At 41.5% G+C, this 22,850-nt stretch overlaps 1 protein-coding gene across 2 annotated transcripts in view; it reads right to left on the bottom strand.

Moving 5' to 3' along the window:
- SPON1 (spondin 1) overlaps nt 1–22,850 on the bottom strand; it is a 744,565-nt gene that overhangs the window by 415,597 nt on the left and 306,118 nt on the right. For both annotated transcript variants that reach the window (XM_073576349.1, XM_073576350.1), the window contains exons 4-5: nt 2,706–2,779; nt 1,172–1,294 (exon numbers count right to left, since the gene is read on the bottom strand). In XM_073576349.1, coding sequence (XP_073432450.1) covers nt 1,172–1,294; nt 2,706–2,779 — 197 coding nt within the window. The remainder of the gene's footprint in view (nt 1–1,171; nt 1,295–2,705; nt 2,780–22,850) is intronic.

Here is a 22,850-nt window from a genome sequence, read left to right as displayed (position 1 = left end):
TCTTGGGAAATCTTCTTCAAGGCTGTTCCTCGATTACCAGGAACAGACTGCATTGTGTAGTATACAGGAAGAAAAAGATATTTCCACCACCAGATCCAAAATAGTAACAATGCAGTGACATGATATGAATCTGCATAGCTAATTGTATGCTAAATAGTTACAAGTCAAATTTATGTATGAGATAGCCAAGATGATTGTCTATAAAACGATGGTAGTCTCATATTGGCAACAGCAGTGGATGGTGAGATATGAAGCCTGAAAGTCAACATTGTTACCCTTTTGCTCGCCAGTGTATATTTAGTTAATAATTAACACAAATAACAATGATTCACAAAAACCATGAATGAACAAAAACAGACAGAAAAATAATACTGATGTTAAAATGAGAACAGATACTTTAAAACATTTTTACTTTGGTATCTCACAATACAGTGAATGTAAGATTATTAATTTCCGATTTTTTGTCATGCAATATATTGTCTTTGACAGTTTAATATACCGTTATTGTCAAAACCCTCATCGTACTTTTAAATAAATTTCTTCCATAAAAAACACAGTCAGCCTGTTTCCGGCAGTAGATTTCTTTGTATATAAAACCTGTGTGTAATTGGCCATTTGAAAGAAAAGGCCAATAAAATAAGGTAGTAGAAAATGATGCTGTCATCTACTATTGAAGTCTATAGATAAGACATTTCATTAAAGAGCTTCCTTTTCCATTCTAAGAATAGAAGGTCAAAACTGTTATAATAAATCATATTTTGGAGGATAGAAAACAGTTTAAGTAATTACATGGATGGATATTTCAAAGAGCAGTTTCTTTGGCTGACAGATCACCCATTGGGAACATTTGTGTAGTTCAACAAAATACATCATACAAGAGTTTGTTTTTTCTAAAACACGACAGAAAATGATCAAATAGATCTTTGGAAGCAGGTAGTTTTAGGATTGACTTTCAAAAATGTTTCTTTGATCTGAGGAATTGCTTGTATCTCCTGGGTCCCAAAGCAAAATATGCAGTAAGGCCTCTGCACAACACTGTGATAATTTGGGGTTTTCTTATAAAACAGGAATAATTTATATCTTGGAAACTCCATAGCTATGGAATTGGCTTTCATAAAGAACACATTTGATACAAAACCTTTAAACCTTAAACTCACAAAATTCGACTCACTTGGATAGTCTTTAGGGTGTGTCTTTTCTGACCAGTTCCCATAGAATGTCAATCTGTATTTAGCAGTTCCACATGCACAACAGTCTGGTATAGTCTTTTCATTTCCACTGTCAATTGTTGCATCTGAAAAATCAACAACATTGTACACATGTTCTATGTAAATATCTCCAGAATGTCAATGTCACCAGACATATCACTTCCTAGTTCCTAGTCAAGTTGTTAGCCAATTCTGGAGGAATTCTTAAAGTGAATCTGTCAGAAGGATTTTGCCAAGTAACCTATAGATAGTGTCAGGTTGGCACTGCTACACTGATTAAAATGATTGATACCTGGTGTGATGAAATCAGTCCTGTGGTTCTTGTGCAATCAGTTGTTAGAAGTTAGCAGCTAATGAGATGCCCATGCTCTGGGGTGGGACTGTAGGCAAAGTCTTATCTTCTTGCTCTAGAGCAGAGAAACCAAGGAAAAAACATGCCCACAGGCCGTCCTGAAGCACAAACAGTCTGTCTCTATAATGAGGAACATGTTTGTGCTTCAAGGCAGCCTGTGGGCAGGTTGGTGAGTGGCCTGTGGGCAGCTCCTTCCTTGTTTTTTCTGGTCTAGAGCAGTAAGATAAGACTCTGCCTTAAGTCCCGCCCCGATGCACGGACATATTATTAATTGAAAACTTCTAATACCGATTACACAAGAACCACAAGACGGATTTCATCACTGAGGTATCATTTTAATCTGTATAACAGCACCAACCTCAAGCTATCTACGTTACTGCACAAAATCCTGCTGACAGGTACACTTTAAGATCAGTTTAGCATGAGTTTTCTGACTGCTAAGAATATTACTATGCTGACTCAAAAGTTTAAAAAGAATATTGCAACTTGTCATGTAAGTTTAGCTGCATCGTAGTATCACTGGTACAGAGGATCATATGCCCCAACTTCTTAAGAAATTAATATTAAGTCCACTGCTACACGACCAACGCAAACAATTGCTGCAGTAATGATATCATCATTGAACATTCTTCACTGCTATAGTCATAAATTGACCAATGCAATCAAAGTAAAATTGTCACTGCCTGGAAACACTATTTCAATGGTAAGCATATGACAATTTTGGCTATTTAAAATAATCGTCTGAATTACGTGAAAGAGTCAGAAAACCCCATTACTACTGTGTCCAATATTAGTTGTTCTTCTCCTTCAACAGTTTTATTGAAAAGCTTTAACAGGATGTTGTAGTGTTATACCAGAAGACTTTATGTGATGCTAGTATGGGCTCTACTAATAAAAGGAGCACATTTGGTTTATTTATTAATAGCTCTGCAAACTAGTCACTTTCCAAAGGTTAAAGTAAAATATTCAGCCCGAATTATCCAGGCTATACAAGATATTTAGTGCAACACTTAACATAACTAGACAGATATTAGACAGACATTAAGCTGCCTTATGGCATACATGTATGTCAGAAAATGGGAATAAAACTAAAAAGTTATTTTCAAATAAAATGTGTGCAAGATTAAAGCTAGTAGTAATCTCACCTTGCTCACACATTCTTTTTGTAAGTGAGCCTTCATCTTGGAAGTAAATAATTTTCTTTTGTACAATGCTTGCTCTATAGGAAAAACAAGATAGTAAAACAGAATTACTGAATAAGAAAAAAGACAAATTAAACAAAAGGGTGTACATATTTATTATCACCAATCCATGATCGCTTATGTTTAGTGTTGAGCGATACCATCCGATACCCTAAAATATCGGATCGGATGGTATCGGCCCGATACGAAAAAAGTATCGGGTATCGCCGATTCCGATACCGGAAGTCCCATTGAAGTCTAGGGGACTTCCAGTATCGGAATAAGAAACCCTTTTCTGTCCTTGTACAGCCTCTCGGGGGTGTGTACGGACCTTCCGGGGGTCTGTGCCGGCCTGCCGGGGGTCTGTGCCGACTGCCCAGGGGTCTGTGCGGACTGCCGGGGGTCTGTACCGGCCTGCCGGGGGTGTCTGTGCCGGCCTGCCGGTGGTCTGTGCCGACTGTCCGGGGGTCTGTTCGGACTGCCGGGGGTCTGTACCGGCCTGCCGGGGGGGCTGTGCCGGCCTGCCGGTGGTCTGTGCCGACTGTCCGGGGTCTGTGCAGGCTGCGGGGGTCTGTGCAGGCATCGTCCGATGGGCCTACAAGTCCCATCGGGCGATGCCTGCTACCATGACGGTGATTGACACATTAGTCAATGATGGGACAGTAGTAGTCCCATCATCCGGCTAATGTGTTGTATGTTAAAAAAAAAAAAAAAAAACATACTACATGCTACATACATGCAACATACATACTACATACATGCTACATACATACTACATATATACTACATGCATGCAACATACATACATACTACATATATACCACATGCATGCAACATGCACACTACATATATACCACATATATCCTACACGCATGCAACATACATACATACAACATATATACTACATGCATGCAACATACATTTATACTACATACAGTATATACTACATGCAACATGCATACTACATATATACTACATGCATGCAACATACATACTACATATATACCACATGCATGCAACATGCATACTACATATATACCACATATATACTACATGCATACTACATATATACCACATATATACTACATGCATGCAACATACATACAACATATATACTACATGCATGCAACATACATATATACAACATATATACTACATGCAACACACATACTACATATATACTACATGCATGCAACATGCATACCACATATATACTACATGCATGCAACTTTCATATATACTACATATATACTACATGCAACATACATACTACATATATACTACATGCATACATACATACTACATATATACCACATGCATGCAACATGCATACTACATATATACCACATATTTACTACATGCATGCAACATACATATATACTACATGCAACATTCATACTACATATATACTACATGCATGCAACATACATACTACATATATTCCACACGCATGCAACATGCATACTACATATATACCACATATATACTACATACATGCAACATACATATATACTACATCTATACTACATGCATACTACATATATACCACATGCATGCAACATGCATACTACATATATACCACATATATACTACATGCATGCAACATACATATATACTACATGCATACTACATTTATACCACATATATACTACATGCATGCAACATGCATACTACATATATACCACATATATACTACATGCATGCAACATACATATATACTACATATATACTACATGCAACATGCATACTACATATATACTACATGCATGCAACATACATACTACATATATACCACATGCATGCAACATGCATACTACATATATACCACATATATACTACATGCATGCAACATACATATATACTACATGCATACTACATATATACCACATATATACTACATGCATGCAACATGCATACTACATATATACCACATATATACTACATGCATGCAACATACATATATACTACATATATACTACATGCAACATGCATACTACAGATATACTACATGCATGCAACATACATACCACATATATACTACATGCATGCAACATACATATATACTACATGCAACATGCATACTACATATATACTACATGCATGCAACATACGTACTACATATATACCACATGCATGCAACATGCATACTACATATATACTACAAGCATACTACATATATAATACATGCATGCAACATCCATACATACAACATATATACTACATGCATGCAACATACATATATAAAACATATATACTACATGCATGCAACATACATATATACTACATATATACTACATGCATGCAACATACATATATACTACATATATACTACATGCAACATACATACTACATATATACTACATGCATGCAACATACATACTACATACATACTACATATATACTACATGCATACTACATATATACCACATGCATGCAAAATACATATATACAACATATATATTACATGCATACTACATATCTACCACATATATACTACATGCATGCAACATACATATATACTACATATATACTACATGCAACATACATACTACATATATACTACATATATACTACATGCATGCAACATGCATACTACATATATATACTACATATATACTACATGCATGCAACATACATACTACATATATACCACACATATACTACATGCATACTACATATATACCACATGCATGCAACATACATATATACAACATATAAACTACATGCATGCAACATACATATATACAACATATATACGACATGCATGCAACATACATATATACAACATACAATACATTCATACAATACATATAGACATACAGTACATATAACATAGAGTACATACTCACCATCACTTGTCATTTTGTTCCCCGAAGACATTGTCATCTGTGGAATAAATATTAAAATAACAAACCACCAATATACTTACCCCTGATCTGCAGAAGTCCACGAGTGTCCCACGACGATCTTGCGTGGAGAACAGCAGCATCAGCTGATGCTACCATTCTCTACGGGCTCCAGGAATCCAATGACGGGAGGTAGGTATCCTTCCGCACTGTAATCCTCCGCCACTGTAAAAAAAAAGTCCCTAGTCTCACTTTATGGCATTGCTGTGTGAGAAATTTCCCACGCAGCTTTTGCCATAAAGTGAGACTAGGGACTTTTTTTTACAGTGGCGGAGAAATACAGTGCGGAAAGATACCTACCTCCTGTCATTGGATTCCTGGAGACCGTAGAGAATGGTAGCATCAGCTGATGCTGCTGTTCTCCACGCAAGATCGTCGTGGGACACTCATGGAATTCTGCGGATCAGGGGTAAGTATATTGGTGGTTTCTTATTTTAATATTTATTCCACAGATGACAATGGCTTCGGGGATCAAAGTGACAAGTGATGGTGAGTATGTACTCTATGTTATATGTACTGTATTGTCTATATGTATGTACTGTATGAATGTATTGTATGTAGTATATATCTATGTTTCATGCATGTAGTATATATGTAGAATGCATGTGGTATATATGTAGTATGTATGTATGTTGCAGGCATGTAGTATATATGTAGTATATATGTAGCATGCATGTTGCATGCATGTGGTATATATGTAGTATGTATGTAGTATGTATGTTGCATGTAGTATATGTAGTATATACTGTATGTATGTTGCATGCATGTAGTCTATATGTGGTATATATGTAGTATGCATGTTGCATGCATGTAGTATATATGTTGCATATATGTATGTTGCATGCATGTAGTATACATGTTGTATATATGTATGTTGCATGCATGTGGTATATATGTAGTATGCATGGTGCATGCATGTAGTATATATGTGGTATATATGTAGTATCTTGCATGCATGTAGTATATATGTAGTATGTATGTTGCATGTAGTATATATGTGGTATATATGTAGTATCTTGCATGCATGTGGTATATATGTAGTATGCATGTGGTATATATGTAGTATGCATGTGGTATATATGTAGTATGCATGTAGCATGTATGTATGTTGCATGCATGTAGTATATATGTAGTATGTATGTTGCATGTAGTATATATGTATGTTGCATGCATGTAGTATATATGTAGTATATATGTAGTATGTATGTTGCATGTAGTATATATGTTGTATATATGTATGTTGCATGCGTGTAGTATATATGTGGTATATATGTAGTATGCATGTTGCATGCATGTGGTATATATGTAGTATGTATGTTGCATGTAGTATATATGTAGTATATATGTATGTTGCATGCATGCAGTATATATGTAGTATGTATGTTGCATGTAGTATATATGTAGTATGTATGTATGTTGCATGCATGTAGTATATATGTAGTATGCATGTTGCATATATGTAGTATATATGTATGTTGCATGCATGCAGTATATATGTGGTATATATGTAGTATGCATGTTGCATGCATGTGGTATGTATGTAGTATGTATGTTGCATGCATGTAGTATGTATGTAGTATGAATGTAGTATATATGTAGTATGTATGTTGCATGCATGTAGTATATATGTAGTATGTATGTAGCATGTATGTAGTATGTATGTTGCATGTATGTAGTATGTATGTTGCATGCATGTAGTATATATGTAGTATGTATGTAGCATGTATGTAGTATGTATGTTGCATGCATGTGGTATGTATGTATGTTGCATGCATGTAGTATATATGTAGTATGTATGTTGCATGCATGTAGTATATGTGTAGTATGTATGTATGTAGTATGAATGTAGTATGTATGTTGCATGTATGTAGTATATATGTAGTATGTATGTATCATGCATGTAGTATGTATGTTGAATGCATGTAGTATATATGTGGTATGTATGTAGAATGTAGCATGTATGTAGTATATATGTAGTATGTATGTAGCATGTAGCATGTATGTAGTATGTATGTAGAATGGATGTAGTATGTATGTTGCATGTATGTAGTATATATGTAGTATGTATGTAGCATGTATGTAGTATGTATGTTGCATGTATGTAGCATGTATGTAGTATGCATGTTGTATATAGTATGTATTTTTTTTTTTTTACTTTCAACACATTAGCTGGATGATGGGACTACTACGGTCCCATCATTGGCTAATGTGTCAATCACTGTCATTGTAGCAGGCATCGCCCGATGGGACTTGTAGTCCCATCGGATGATGCCTGCACAGACCTCCGCAGCCTGCACAGACCCCCGGACAGTCGGCACAGACCACCGGCAGGCCGGCACAGCCCCCCAGGCAGTCAGCACAGACCCCCGGCAAGCCGGTACAGACCCCCGGCAGGCTGGTACAGACCCCCGGGCAGGCCAGTACAGACCCCCGGGCAGTCGGCACAGACCCCCCAGAAGGCCCGAACTGACGGCGCATCATGATGCGCACAGACCGCGCATCATGATGATGTCATTTCGGCAGCCAATCAGAGCAACAACAGTGGCTCATTGCATTATGGGAACTTCCGATTCCGATATTGAAAAAATATCGGTACTCGGTATCGGAATTCCGATACAGCGAATATCGGCCGATACCCGATATTTGCAGTATTGGAATGCTCAACACTACTTATGTTCGACCATTAGAAACTGCAGCTGTCACGATTCATTTTTGGATCTGTGTCAGAGTCTGGATTCTCTTATATAAACCTTTTTCCTTTCAGGCCCTCGGGGTTAATATGGGTTTTTGCCCCCGGTGGCCGCTGGTGTTACTACAAGTTTAGTGAGTCTGCTTCTGGAGTTTCCCCCCCCGGTGGCCGCTGGTGTTACTACAAGTTTAGTGAGTCTGCTGCTGGGTTTCCCCCACCGGTAGCCGCTGGTGTTACTACATTTTTAATTAGTCAGCAGGTGGTGACCACCCCCCTCCTTCCTATATAAGGTTACCTGGTACACCAGCTAGCGGTTGGTAATACTGGTCATTTGGAAGCCAACCGAGCTGAAGAGAGAAGCTATCTTGAGCAGTGCTGCCTGCAGCTGATCCTGGTTATCCTGCCGGAAGCGGTGTTCAGGTGCCTTACTCTGCGGTCCAGTGCATGACTGCAGAGCAAGCTAAGTGTTGATGTTTTTCCCTGTCTGTTATTTTCCCTGGTGTCTTATTAGTACAGTGGTGGGACAAGTGTCCGCACTTGCCAGTTTCCTAGTAAGGGATAGGTGCAGGGTATTTGAGGGACATAGGTATCCTGGTCGGCAACAGGTGAAAAGAACCTGTATAGGGAACATGAGGAGAGTTCAGGGCTCTTCCTTAGGAGATTGTAGGAGGTGTCCACTTCCCCGTTCCCTATTGAAGGGCCCACCGTTGTAATTGTGTCCCCGGTGTCCCCTTGTTATTTGGTAACCGACTGATCATCGGGTCGCGTCACACAGGGCCAGTCGCCCCGTGACAGCACCGATCATAAGAATGAGAAAATTTTATCCCTGATAGGACAATTATCCCCATTTTAACATGGAGTGGCAGGTGGGATATCTGACCACAGCTCCATTCATTCTCTTTGGGGCATCCAGAAAAAAGCAAGTGCAGTGCTCGCTGCCACAGAGTAAATGAATGGTTCAGTGGTCAAGTTGCACATGCCACTCCAGTCTAATGGAGCGCCCTTCTCCGCAGCGGATTACCCTCATTTCTGTTTGGCACAGACAGCACGAATACCCCGGTCTTCATAGACATATGTTTTAAGAAGGTCCAGATAGTGATCAAAACGTTACATTTTGATATAAACCTTGTGGATTTCTCCATTTGTGAATGAAGAATTCCTTTTTTCCTGCAAAAGGGAGTGCCGGATTTTTTTCTATATATTATCGGGACTGGTATTTCTTTCTGTGCACCCCTGCAACATAAATTTCGGAGTGACGTGTCTTCTTGTCTACTCCAGTCTAATGGGGATAAAATCTCCACATTCTGCCGATTGGGTCCTAACAGCCAGAGACCCCCACCAATCAATACGTAATCCTGTGGAGAGGTGACTACTTTGATTTGCAGGTGAACCCCTGTAAGTGCATCTCTGCCGCTGTGTTCCAAGTATTTAATCTATAACAGAAATAAAGAATCTTTGCCTAATTAATATCAGAGAGAACAAATGACAGCCATGTACAGCACAATCCACTATACCAAGACCAATAATACCACATACAGGGTAGAAATACCACCACACCATGACCAGACTATATAATGACCGAATAATACCATATATGTCATGATCCCAGTGCAGGTTTTTGAGCTGCACACCTGGAGTTAATGTCTGGAGCTCGGTGCAGGTTTTGACCTGCACACCTGGGGTTAATGATTGTGGCCTCTTTCTGGTTCTTGGAGAGCTTCTTAAACCCTTGGGAAGCTTCCATCCCTGCCAGTTATACTTTTGCTTTTGGCCTAGTGTGCTGACCCCTGTGTGCCTGTTTGTTGCTATAGCTTGTTTATATGGTTCTGACCCGGTTCTGTTTCCCGTTGTGAGTTTGCCTGTTGATTTTGTATTGCGTTATTATCTCTGTGTATGACTCATTGCCTGTGACCTGACTACTCTCTGCTCGTCCCTCTTGTACCTTTGCAGCTATCTCTGTGTGTGACTTACTGGCTACTTCTTGACTATTCTCCCTGTCTATGCCCCCTGGTAACTTTGTCTAGCAGTTTCCCTGCTAGGAGTTATCTTGCAGCTACTAGCTCTGTGGAGTTTAGGCCACGCCCCTAGCAGTCACGTGCTTCAGGTCCTGCGGCTCTGAAGTACGCATCTACTCGGCTGCTGCCCGCTCCACAGGTATCTTTGAGCACTGTTCGCTTTACTCAGGACACGCGCACTGGCTCAGTGAGCAAGTTCAGTGCGGTGTTCGTGACATTATAACTGGCCTACAATTTTTTTTCTCTCCTCACTTCTGCAGCATGGACCCAATGTGTGCTTTAACTGAGCAGGTGAAATGCTTGACTCAGTCACTGCAGAAGCTTAGTTTGGAACACCAAGATCTGGCCCAGTCCCAACGGCGGGTGGAGGACTCAGTTCAGGGGGTGCTTTCCGCAGGCTTCCAGCAGGTGGGGAATAGAGATGTCATTTTAGTCCCACCCAAATCCCCGGTTAAATTGCCAGATACATTTTCTGGTAACAAGGATGATTTCAGGGCATTTAAGGAGGGCTGTAAGCTCTTTTTCTCTTTGAGACCCCGCTCCTCTGAGGATGAGAAACAGAGGGTGGGGGTGGTGATGTCCCTGCTTAGGGGGTCCCCACAAGCCTGGGCATTTTTGCTTTCCTCTTCTGCCCCTGAGAGAATGTCTGTGGATGCGTTTTTTGAATCCTTAGGGCTTATTTATGATGAGCCTGATAGAGTGCGGTTGGCTGAGGACAAGGTGATGAGTGTCTGTCGGGGGGAGCACTCGGCCGAATGGTTCTGTACTGAATTCAGACGTTGGGCAGCCGAGATTTCCTGGAGTGATGTCTCCCTTCGGAGGCTGTTCCACAGAGGCCTGTGTGAACGTCTGAAGGATGCTTTGGCACTTCATCCTCCGCCTGACTCCTTGGAGGATGCCATGATCCAAGCAGTTCGCATGGATCGCAGGCTGTGGACTAGATGCATTATGCAATGGGAAACACCATTATTCTTCAGTGGAGATGAGACCAGGACTCTTCCTATGGCTATGGAGGTGAGCACTGTCACCTGTGAGGGAAAGGAAAGAAGACGCCACCGGGAAAAGCAGTTGTGCTTCTATTGTGGGAAATCTGGACATTGGAAGAAGGACTGCCCCTCCTGTCCGTCAACCTCCAAGATGGCGGGAAACAACTAGGTATGGGTAGTAGTCGAGGAGGCTACCCAGACCTTCAGGTACAATTTTCCTTATGTGCAAAAATGGTGCTGCAGGTGGAACTGGAACTTGGTTATGGTCCTGTTCAGACTACTGCTTTTATTGACTGCGGTCCTGCTGTGAACCTGATTGATACCAAGGTTATGACTCTTAATAAGATAGGGACAGTCAGGCTTCACAATCCTGTTAAACTTGTGGCAATTGACTCGTCTCCTCTTACCCAAGACGGTATCTGTTGCAGGTCTGAACTTTTTCTCTAAAAGTGGGTTCCACTCATGTGGAAAAACTAAGTTGTCTTGTGCTAGATAACTTGCCTGCAGGAGTGGTACAGGGGATACCTTGGCTTCAACGCCATAATCCTACCATTGATTGGGTTACAGGGGAAATAACTCAATGGGGATGCAATAATAAATGTGGTAACCTGGGATATCTTGTTAACACTGTTAAATCCGTGTCTGTGTCGTCTGTTGGTCTGGAAGGTTTTCCGGAGTCCCTGAAGGATTTCAAAGGCGTTTTTTCCGAAAGTGAGGCTAAGGCGCTGCCACTACATAGACCCTACGATTGTGCCATTGATTTAGTACCCGGAGCCAAGTTACCTAAGGCTCGATTGTTCAATTTGTCTGGGACTGAGCGCCAAGCCATGAAGGAGTACATAGCTGAGAGCCTCCGCAAAGGGCATATCAGGCCTTCTGTGTCACCTGTGGCAGCAGGGTTCTTCTTTGTGAAGAAAAAAGATGGTGGTTTGCGGCTGTGCCTCGACTTTCGGGAACTGAACAAGATAACGGTTAGGAACTCTTACCCGCTTCCCCTCATCCCAGACTAATGTAACCAGTTAGCTGGGGCCCAATGGTTCTCCAAGATAGATCTGCGGGGGGCCTACAATCTGATAAGGGTTCGGGAAGGGGACGAGTGGAAAACAGCATTCCTCACATCAGAAGGACTCTTTGAGAACCTTGTAATGCCGTTTGGGTTAACTATTGCACCCGCTATTTTCCAAAATTTCATCAATGTTGTGTTTTCTGATTTGATAGGCCGTTTTGTTATTATTTATTTGGATGACATTTTGGCGTATTCCCAGGACAGTCAATCTCACTTGCAACATCTAAAGACAGTTCTCCAGAGACTCAGGGAGACCCAATTGTTCGCTAAATTGGAAAAATGTTCGTTTTTTGTTCAGGAGCTGTTATTTTTGGGGTTGATTGTGTCCTGTGAGGGGGTTTCGTATGGATCCTAAGAAGGTGTTGGCGATCGCTGACTGGATTCAGCCTCGAGATCTCAAGGGGCTCCAGCGCTTCTTAGGATTTGTGAACTATTACCGGAGATTCATTAAAGGTTTCTCACAAGTGGTTAAACCACTCACGGATCTTACCCAGAAGGGCGCTGATGTAAAAAATTGGTCTGTACTTGCTAAGGAATCCTCCTCAGCGATTAAGAAATGTTTCATGTCTGCCCCGATGTTGGTACAACCTGACCCGTCCAAACCATTCATTGTGGAGGTGGATGCTTCTGAAGTGGGGGTGGGGGCTGTGCTGTACCAGGGTCCGGCCACCCTTACCAATCTCAAACCCTATGCCTTCTTCTCCAAGAAGTTCTCTTCAGCTGAGAAAAACTATGATGTAGGCAATAGGGAACTTCTTGCGGTCAAGCTGGCATTTGAGGAATGGAGGCACTTTTTGGAAGGGGCGGCTCACCCTATCACGGTTGTCACGGATCACAAAAATTTGGCATACCTTGAATCTGCTAAGAGGCTTACTCCTAGACAAGCCCGTTGGTCACTTTTTTTTTCAAGATTTCAGTTCTCCATTACTTTTCGACTGGGGTCCAAAAATGTTAAAGCGGATGCCCTGTCCAGAAGTTTTGATCCAGTGTCTCCCCCTGAGCCGCCATCCTCCTTTCTTCTCCCAGGGGTGGTAGTGGCGGGGGTCTCAATTGAGTTGGAACAAGAAATTCTAAGGGCTCAGTCCCTAGCTCCGGCAACCAGGCCAGGGGATAAACTGTTTGTTCCAGATTCATTGCGGCCTAGACTTCTGCAGGAGTTTCATGAGTCTAGGCTAAGTGAGCACTTAATGAAGGCCACCAAAAACCCCTGGCTACTGACTCTCTAGTGGCCGTGATACCTGGATGAGCATCCAGGTATCACGGCCACTAGAGAGGCAGTAGCCAGGGGTTTTTGGTGGCCTTCATTAAGGTCCGATGTCAAGGAATTTGATTCTGCTTGTGGCATGTGTGCCCGTTCCAAAAGCTCGCATAACCGACCGGCTGGGGAACTCATACCTTTACCGGTTCCTGATAGGCCATGGACTCATCTTTCCATGGATTTTATTACCGGCCTTCCACCTTCCAGGGGCAATACCGTGATCTGGGTGGTGGTGGATAGGTTTTCTAAACAGGCCCATTTCATTCCCTTGGCAGCATTACCTTCAGCAGAAACATTGTCAAGGTTGTTTGTGCAGCATGTGGTCCGATTGCATGGGGTACCCCTGAATGTTGTGTCTGACAGAGGTGTGCAGTTTGTGACCAAATTTTGGAGGGCGTTCTGTATGAAATTGGGCATCTCACTCTCCTTCTCGTCGGCATATCACCCGGAGAGTAATGGTCAGACAGAACGCACCAATCAATCCCTGGAACAAATTCCCAGGTGTCTGACCTCCGCCAGACAGGAGGATTGGTGTGATGCGTTACCGTTGGCTGAATTCACTTTTAACAACCGGGTGAGTCAGTCCACCAACATGTCCCCATTCCTGATTAACTATGGGTTTAATCCGCATTTTGGGGAGTTCTCTCGGGTGGATTCCGGTTGTCCAGGGGCACAGGGGTCCGTTCAATGATTAAAAAACCTCTGGGCTGAAATCCGGCGTAATATCTCTCGGGCCCAGGGGAGATACAAATATTTTGCGGACAAAAAGAGAGCCTCGGGAGACATGTTTCAGGTGGGAGAGAAGGTTTGGCTCTCCACACGTAACATCAACTTAAAGGTACCATCAGCTAAGTTGGGACCAAAGTTCATTGGTCCGTACGAGATTATGGAGATAGTCAACCCAGTGGCATATATGTTGCGTCTCCCCGCCTCCTTAAAAATATCTAATGTGTTCCATAAATCTCTGTTGAAACCCGCAGGATCTGTCAAAGAGAACTCTGAGTCTGTTGTTCCTCCAGTGCTGGTGGAGGGTCAACTGGAGTATGAGGTCGGACATATTGTGGACTCTCGGCGGGTGCGCCGCTCTTTGCAGTACCTGGTCCACTGGAAGGGATATGGACCAGAGGAGCGCTCATGGGTCCCTGCTCGCTCGGTACATGCAGATCGCCTGGTTCGGGCTTTCCATGCCAAGTACCCGGGGAAGCCTGGGGGTCCAGAGGCCCCCCGTTGAGAGGGGGGTACTGTCATGATCCCAGTGCAGGTTTTTGAGCTGCACACCTGAGGTTAATGTCTGGAGCTCGGTGCAGGTTTTGACCTGCACACCTGGGGTTAATGATTGTGGCCTCTTTCTGGTTCTGGGAGAGCTTCTTAAACCCCTGGGAAGCTTCAATCACTGCCAGTTATACTTTTGCTTTTGGCCTAGTGTGCTGACCCCTGTGTGCCTGTTTGTTGCTATAGCTTGTTTATATGGTTCTGACCCGGTTCTGTTTCCCGTTGTGAGTTTGCCTGTTGATTTTGCACTGCGTTATTATCTCTGTGTATGACTCATTGCCTGTGACCTGACTACTCTCTGCTCGCCCCTCTTGTACCTTTGCAGCTATCTCTGTGTGACTTACTGGCTACGTCTTGACTATTCTCCCTGTCTATGCCCCCTGGTAACTTTGTATTGCAGTTAGCATGCTAGGAGTTACCTTGCAGCTCCTAGCTCTGTGGAGTTTAGGCCACACCCCTAGCAGTCACATGCTTCAGGTCCTGCGGTTCTGAAGTACGCATCTACTCGGCTACTGCCCGCTCCACAGGTATCTTTGAGCACTGTTCGCTTTACTCAGGACACGGGCACTGGCTCAGTGAGCAAGTTCAGTACGGTGTTCGTGACAACATATTACTAGCATACAGCGACCAAATAATTCCACATACAAGGAGAAATACTGCCACACCATGACTAGACTGCATATTCTCGGACGCGTCTGCTCTTTGCCAATCATTACACTGGCTGCCCATTCATTATAGGATCCAATTCAAAGTACTTGCTCTCATCCACAAAGCTCTCCATAGTGTGGCACCCCCCTACATCTCCTCCCTCATTTCTATCGGCCTAACCGACCGCTGCGCTCTGCAAACAACGTTCGACTAACCTCTGCTCTAATCCGCACCTCCCACTCCCGACTCCAAGACTTCTCCCATGCTGTGCCAATCCTCTGGAATGCTCTACCCCAAGAAATTAGGACTATCCACAATTTGCACAGTTTTAGGCGCTCCCTCAAAACGCATCTGTTCAGAGTGGCCTATCACATTCACTAACCAAAGTCATTTTATGTATAAGTGTTGGTGTGTAGCCCATTCACTATCTCTATTTATCACCCAGTCCCTCAATATCACTGGACCATCATTGTAAATACATCATTGTAAATACACACCTGTACTCTGTATCTCCCCCACCTCATTGTAGAGCCTCACGAGCAGGGTCATCTTATTTTGCTTTAATTATTGTATTGTTAATGTCGTTACTTATGACTAGTGTTGAGCATTCCGATATTGCAAATATCGGGTATCGGCCGATATTCGCCGTATTGGAATTCCGATACCGAATACCGATATTTTTACAATATCGGATACCGGAATCGGAAGTTCTCATAATGCAATGACCCAGTGTTGTGGCTGTGATTGGCTGCTGAAATGATGTCATCATGATGCGCGGTGTGTGATCATCATGATGCGCGGTCTGTGCGGGCCTGCCGGGGCTCTGTGCACGCTTGCCGGGGCTCTGTGCGGGCTGCCGGGGTCTGTGCGGGCCTGCCGGGGGTCTGTGCGGGCCTGCTGGGGGTCTGTGCGGGCCTGCTGGGGGTCTGTGCGGGCCTGCCTGGGCTCTGTGCGGGCCTGCCAGGGCTCTGTGCGGGCTGCCGGGGCTCTGTGCAGGCCTGCCGGGGCTCTGTGCGGGCCTGCCGGGGGTCTGTGCAGGCATCGTCCGATGGGACTACAAGTCTCATCGGGCGATGCCTACTACAATGACAGTGATTGACACATTAGCCAATGATGGGACAGTAGTAGTCCCATCATCCGGCTAATGTGTTGAATGTAAAAAAAACAAAAAAAAATACATACTACATACATACTACATATATATAACATTCATACAACATACATACATACTACATACATACTACATATATACAACATTCATACAACATACATACATACTACATACATACTACATATATACAACATTCATACAACATACATACATACTACATACATACTACATATATACAACATTCATACAACATACATACATACAACTACATATATACTACATTCATACAACATACATACAACATGCTACATGCATACAACATACATGCAACATACATACTACATATATACAACATTCATACAACATGCATACATACTACATACATACAACATACATACAACATGATACATACAACATACATGCAACATACATACTACATACATACTACATATATACAACGTACATACATACTACATACATTCTTCATATATACTACATTCATACAACATACATACATACTACATACATACTTCATATATACTACATTCATACAACATACATACAACATGCTACATACATACAACATACATGCAACATACATACTACATACATACAACATTCATACATACATACTACATACATACTACATACATACTACATATATACTACATACATACTTCATATATACTACATTCATACAACACGCTACATACATACAACATACATACTACATACAATACATTCATACAATACATACATATAGACATACAGTACATATAACATAGAGTACATACTCACCATCACTTGTCACTTTGTTCCCCGAAGCCAGTGTCGTTCTCACGGTAAAAAATATTAAAATAACAAACAAGCAATATACTCCCTGATCCGCAGAAATCCAAGAGTGTCCCATGACGATCTCCTGCACTGCATCACTGAGAGGTTGCTATAGTTCACTGGTCTCACTTTATGGCAAAAGCTGCGTGGTAACTTTCTCACACAGCAATGCCAAAAGTGAGACTAGGGACTATTTTTTACAGTGACGGAGGAATAGAGTGCGGAAGGATACCTACCTCCCGTAATTGTATTACTGGGGCCCCTAGAGAGCGGTGGCATCAGCTGATGCTGCTGTTCTCCATGGGAGATCGTCATGGGACACTCGTGGATTCCTGCGGATCAGGGAGTATATCGGTTGTTTGTATGTATGTAGCATGTTGTATGTATGTTGTATGAATGTAGTATATATGTATGTATGTAGTATGTATGTTGTATGAATGTAGTATATATGAAGTATGTATGTAGTATGTATGTTGTATGAATGTTGTATATATGTAGCAAGTATGTAGTATGTATGTTTTTTTTTACATTCAACACATTAGCCGGATGATGGGACTACTACTGTCCCATCTTTGGCTAATGTGTCAATCACTTTCATTGTAGCAGGCATCGCCCGATGGGACTTGTAGTCCCATCGGACGATGCCTGCACAGAGCCCCGGCAGCCCGCACAGAGCCCCGGCAGGCCCGCACAGAGCCCCGGCAGCCTACACAGAGCCCCGGCAGGCCCGCACAGAGCCCCGGCAGCCAGCACAGAGCCCCGGCAGCCCGCACAGAGCCCCAGCAGGCCCACACAGAGCCCCAGCAGCCCGCACAGAGCCCCGGCAGGCCCGCACAGACCCCCGAGAGGCCCGTACAGACCCCGCCCACATACTCAGACATGCACGGTGTCCGCCCACGCACCACCCACACTCTTCCCCCCCCCCCCCCCCGAAATGAATGTGCAAGTAAAGAAAAGTTTTTTTTTTACTTCCGATATTTCTGTCCCATAGACTTGCATGGAACTTCCGGTATCGGAATCGGCGATACCCGATACTTTTTGGGTATCGGTCCGATCCAATCTGATCCGATATTTCTCAATATCGGATGGTATCGCTCAACACTACTTATGACTTGTGTTTTGAAACTGTTAAACTGTAAAGTGCTGCGGAATATGTTGGCGCCATATAAATAAAGATTATTATTATTATTATTCACATAGTGACTGAAAACCACCACATATAAGGGACAAATACCACCACACTGTGACCAGACCACAAATTACCACCATATAGTGAGCGAATAATACCACATGCAGGAAATAAATACAGTTACACCGTAGCCAGACAACACATTACCACCACATAGTGACCAAACACTACAATACTGATCATGAATACAAACCACAATACTAACAACACTGTTATTACCACCAGTGACATTATACACAAAAGCTCTGTATATAGTGTCAGTGTATAGGTAATACTGTGATCACAAGTGACATTATACACAGGAACTCTGTATATAGTTTATAGTGTACAGGTAATACAGTGATCTCCAGTGACATTAAACACAGAAGCTCTGTATATAGTGTACAGGTAATACAGTGATCACCAATGACATTACACAAAAAACCCAATATGTAAAAGACAGAATTGTGAGTCACAAATCAACTATCAGGTGCAAAAAAAACATGGCTTCCACTTCCTCAACATTTCCTGGCCATGGATCACACAGTGTCACAACTCAGATTTCAGGTCCTGGAGCAGGTAGCACCACCTAGCACCACCTAGGAGGGGTGGCAATCATGCAAGACTGTTAAAAGAAAGGGGATCTTATTGGATCCATACCCTACAAACTTTTGCTCCTAAGGGTCTCAATAGAGAGTTGCATTTCATCATCCACTGACTCTATATAGTTATGTAAAATTCTATATTTTGATTAATATGTACAGAGTTATTGGCGATTATATAATATATATTCAATTTTTCCCTAGTATCCTGCCCTCTGATCAACAAAGGAGCTTGCTCTTTTATATTTTTCTTCCATTCTTCTAATTTTCTCTTCTATATTTTTTTTTTCTCTTTCTATATTTTTTATTTTTTTATTTTCTATTTATTATTTTTTTTATTTCTTTGTTTCTTTATTTTCTACATTATTATTATTATTATTATTATTATTATTATTATTATTACTATTCTATTTGTTATGATTTTTCTCTATCCCCTTTTTATGAAAAACAAATTTCCAGTTATTATTTTTTAATTATTTTATTTATTTTTCCTTTTATTTCTTTCATCAATTTCCCATTTTTTCCATTTACTCTTTAATTTTTTCCAATTTCATTATTAATTTTTCATTGTTTTTTCTCATCTTTTTTTCTTTTATCTTGCTCTCTTTTTTCATTTTTTCATTTAATTTATTATTAATTTTTTTCATCATTTTTTCATTTTCCCCTGATTCATTCTCACATTATCATTTTACACCCGTCTTCCCTTCCCCTCTTTTTCTTTTCCTTACTATGGCTGGTACTACAAATTCCCCCACTCCCCCCCCCCTTTTTTGCATCCCCTTTTTTACAAACTGCTGACAACATGATACCCAATCACATTACATTGCGCTTCACAATGCGCTTCAAGCGCTTTACACTATGTACGCCAAATCTCTTTCTGACACTCGGCTTTACTCTACTGCGCATGTGTCAAGTTCCTTTTACTCCAAGCCTCTTTTTGGTATTTCAGTGGTCATTTCTGGGTCCCGAGCACCGGAAATCCACCGCTTAGCTCCTATTTATATTAAACCACTGCCACCAATGCCTGCACATCGCCGCAATGGCGCTGCAACACGTGCCCCTATACACCACCGCCAATAGGGCTGGAACACGCGCTCCTGGACACTGCAAATCAATGGTCAGTATACAAGGGGAACTACCTATATATACTGCTCAAAAAATAAAGGGAACACTTCCATTTGCAATAGGCTGTTTGTGTTCCCTTCATGTTTTTGAGTAGTATATATTTGCAACTATTTTCATTTTAGCAAATCTTTTATACCCAGTTCCTGCCCTCCTTTAACAGGAACAATATCTTTCATGAATCCTATTATTTTCTTGCATACTCCCAGCACTTTTGTGCAGCAGTTTTGCTTGTGGGCTACTTTGAATCAACATTAGGTCAGTAATATATCATTACTGTATATTTCATTCTGCTTAAACCTTCTTGTCTGCAAGCTCCTTCCCCCTCCACTCTCCCTCCCTACTTTAATTATTTGATTCATTATATATAAAGTAACCTCCTTATTTTTTAGGTTTGCAAACAATGTCATTGTATAATATGCTTTATATTGTCTACCAATGTGTGTTTGATTAATTTATTTCTGGTTATATTCCTGTATTTTCATATTTTATTTATGCCATATTATTGATTTATATCTACATGTCTTTGAGCGTCGTTTGAAAAAGACCCTACAAGGGGTGGAAACGTCACATACGCTTCTTGATTCTATGCCCTCCACACCAAAGATCAATTTTCTTGTGGTGTTAATTTTCTACTTATTAAAAATTGGCTTTTGCAAACAAATTGAGAGAGCAGCTGTTTGACCTTCTTCTATACGCCGGTGATGACAGGCGCACAGCTACTTTATAATGTATCAATGGCTGTGCTGTGCCATCTTGCCGAGATCATGTGGCAATGTGCTCAAGGCTGGGCAGCATATAGTAGGTATATTGCAAAAAATCACTGCAACTGGTCTTTTATTCTAATATATATTATCTTTATATAAACAGTTAAAAGATTACCCAGCTGCCTGGCACACTTTGGAATCTGGGGGGCGGGTGAAAGAGAGGGACTGAAGCTGATAGTGATAGATAAGGTGGTGGGGTCACCACAGAATCAGTCGGACACATTGCCAGCAGGGTAAGCATTTGGAGCAGTTTGTTTTTTGAAGGCAGGGCAGCCAGTCCTGTTTGCTAAAACCAGCAAAATTACTGTGTACTGCTAAATACAGCCTAAAATAAATACTATAGGCTATGTGCTGACCTAGTGTTTTTGCTGCATTTTTTCATGCGTTTTACTTGCAGATTTTCCCAAAATCAGCAGAGTCTAAGGGATTTCTGAAGTGCTGTGCCAACCTTCAGTTTTTTTCCTTGCATTCTTAGATGCAGAAAAAAGAAGCAGCATGCTCATTCTTTCTGCATTTACCCCTGCATTCCTCATATAGACCATTAAAGGGAAAACACAGGGCAAAAAAGGCACCAAAAAACACTGCGTCGGTCTGGTACATGCAAAGATGGTGCACTGCTTTATTTGTACAATACTACAATACTTTAGCTGACTTGAGCAATCAATAGCTGCTGGATGGGGTGAGGAGAGGATTTCAGGCCCATTGTGCAGAAAGCAGGGGTTTTGCCCTTAAAGCAGCAAGAGGGTTTGTTGAACTGTTTTCGTTGTTAAGGCCAAGCCTGTTGATTTCTGAAACTGAACCATACAGTGAGCAGTATTCTTAACCCCTTAAGCCCCAAGGGTGGTTTGCACGTTCATGACCGGGCCAATTTTTACAATTCTGACCACTGTCCCTTTATGAGGTTATAACTCTGAAACGCTTTCATGGATCCCGGTGATTCTGACATTGTTTTCTCATGACATATTGTACTTCATGTTAATGGTAAAATTTCATTCATATAACTTGCGTTTATTTGTGAAAAAAATGGAAATTTGGCGAAAATTTTGAAAATTTCGTAATTTTCCAAATATGAATTTTTATGCCCTTAAATCACAGACATACGACACACAAAAAACTTAATAAATAACATTTCCAACATGTTTACTTTACATCAGCACAATTTTGGAACCAAAATTTTTTTTTGGTAGGAAGTTAAGGGTTAAAAATTGACCAGCGATTTCTCATTTTTGCAACACCATTTTATTTTTACGGACCACATCACATTTGAAGCCACTTTGAGGGGTCTATATGATAGAAAATACCCAAAAGTGATACCATTCTAAAAACTGCACCCCTTAAGGTGCTCAAAACCACATTCAAGAAGTTTATTAACCCTTTAGGTGAGTCACAGGAATTTTTTGAATATTTAAAAAAAATGAACATTTAACTTTTTTTCACAAAAAAAATACTTCAGGTTCAATTTTTTTTACTTTACCAAGGGTACCAGGAGAAATTGGACAGCAAAAGTTATTGTGCAATTTGTCTTGAGTACGCTGATACCTGATATGTGGGGGGGAACCAGTGTTTCGGCGCATGGCAGACCTCAGAAGGGAAGGAGCGCCGTTTGACTTTTTCAATGCAAAATTGGCTAGAATTCAGATCGGACGCCATGTCACGTTTGGAGAG

Source organism: Dendrobates tinctorius, unplaced genomic scaffold (assembly GCF_039654945.1).
Source record: "Dendrobates tinctorius isolate UK_male_01 unplaced genomic scaffold, ASM3965494v1 ptg000048l, whole genome shotgun sequence".
Lineage (NCBI taxonomy): Eukaryota > Metazoa > Chordata > Amphibia > Anura > Dendrobatidae > Dendrobates > Dendrobates tinctorius.
Note: the sequence above shows the minus strand (reverse complement) of the source record. Positions and strands in the feature narration are given on the sequence as shown.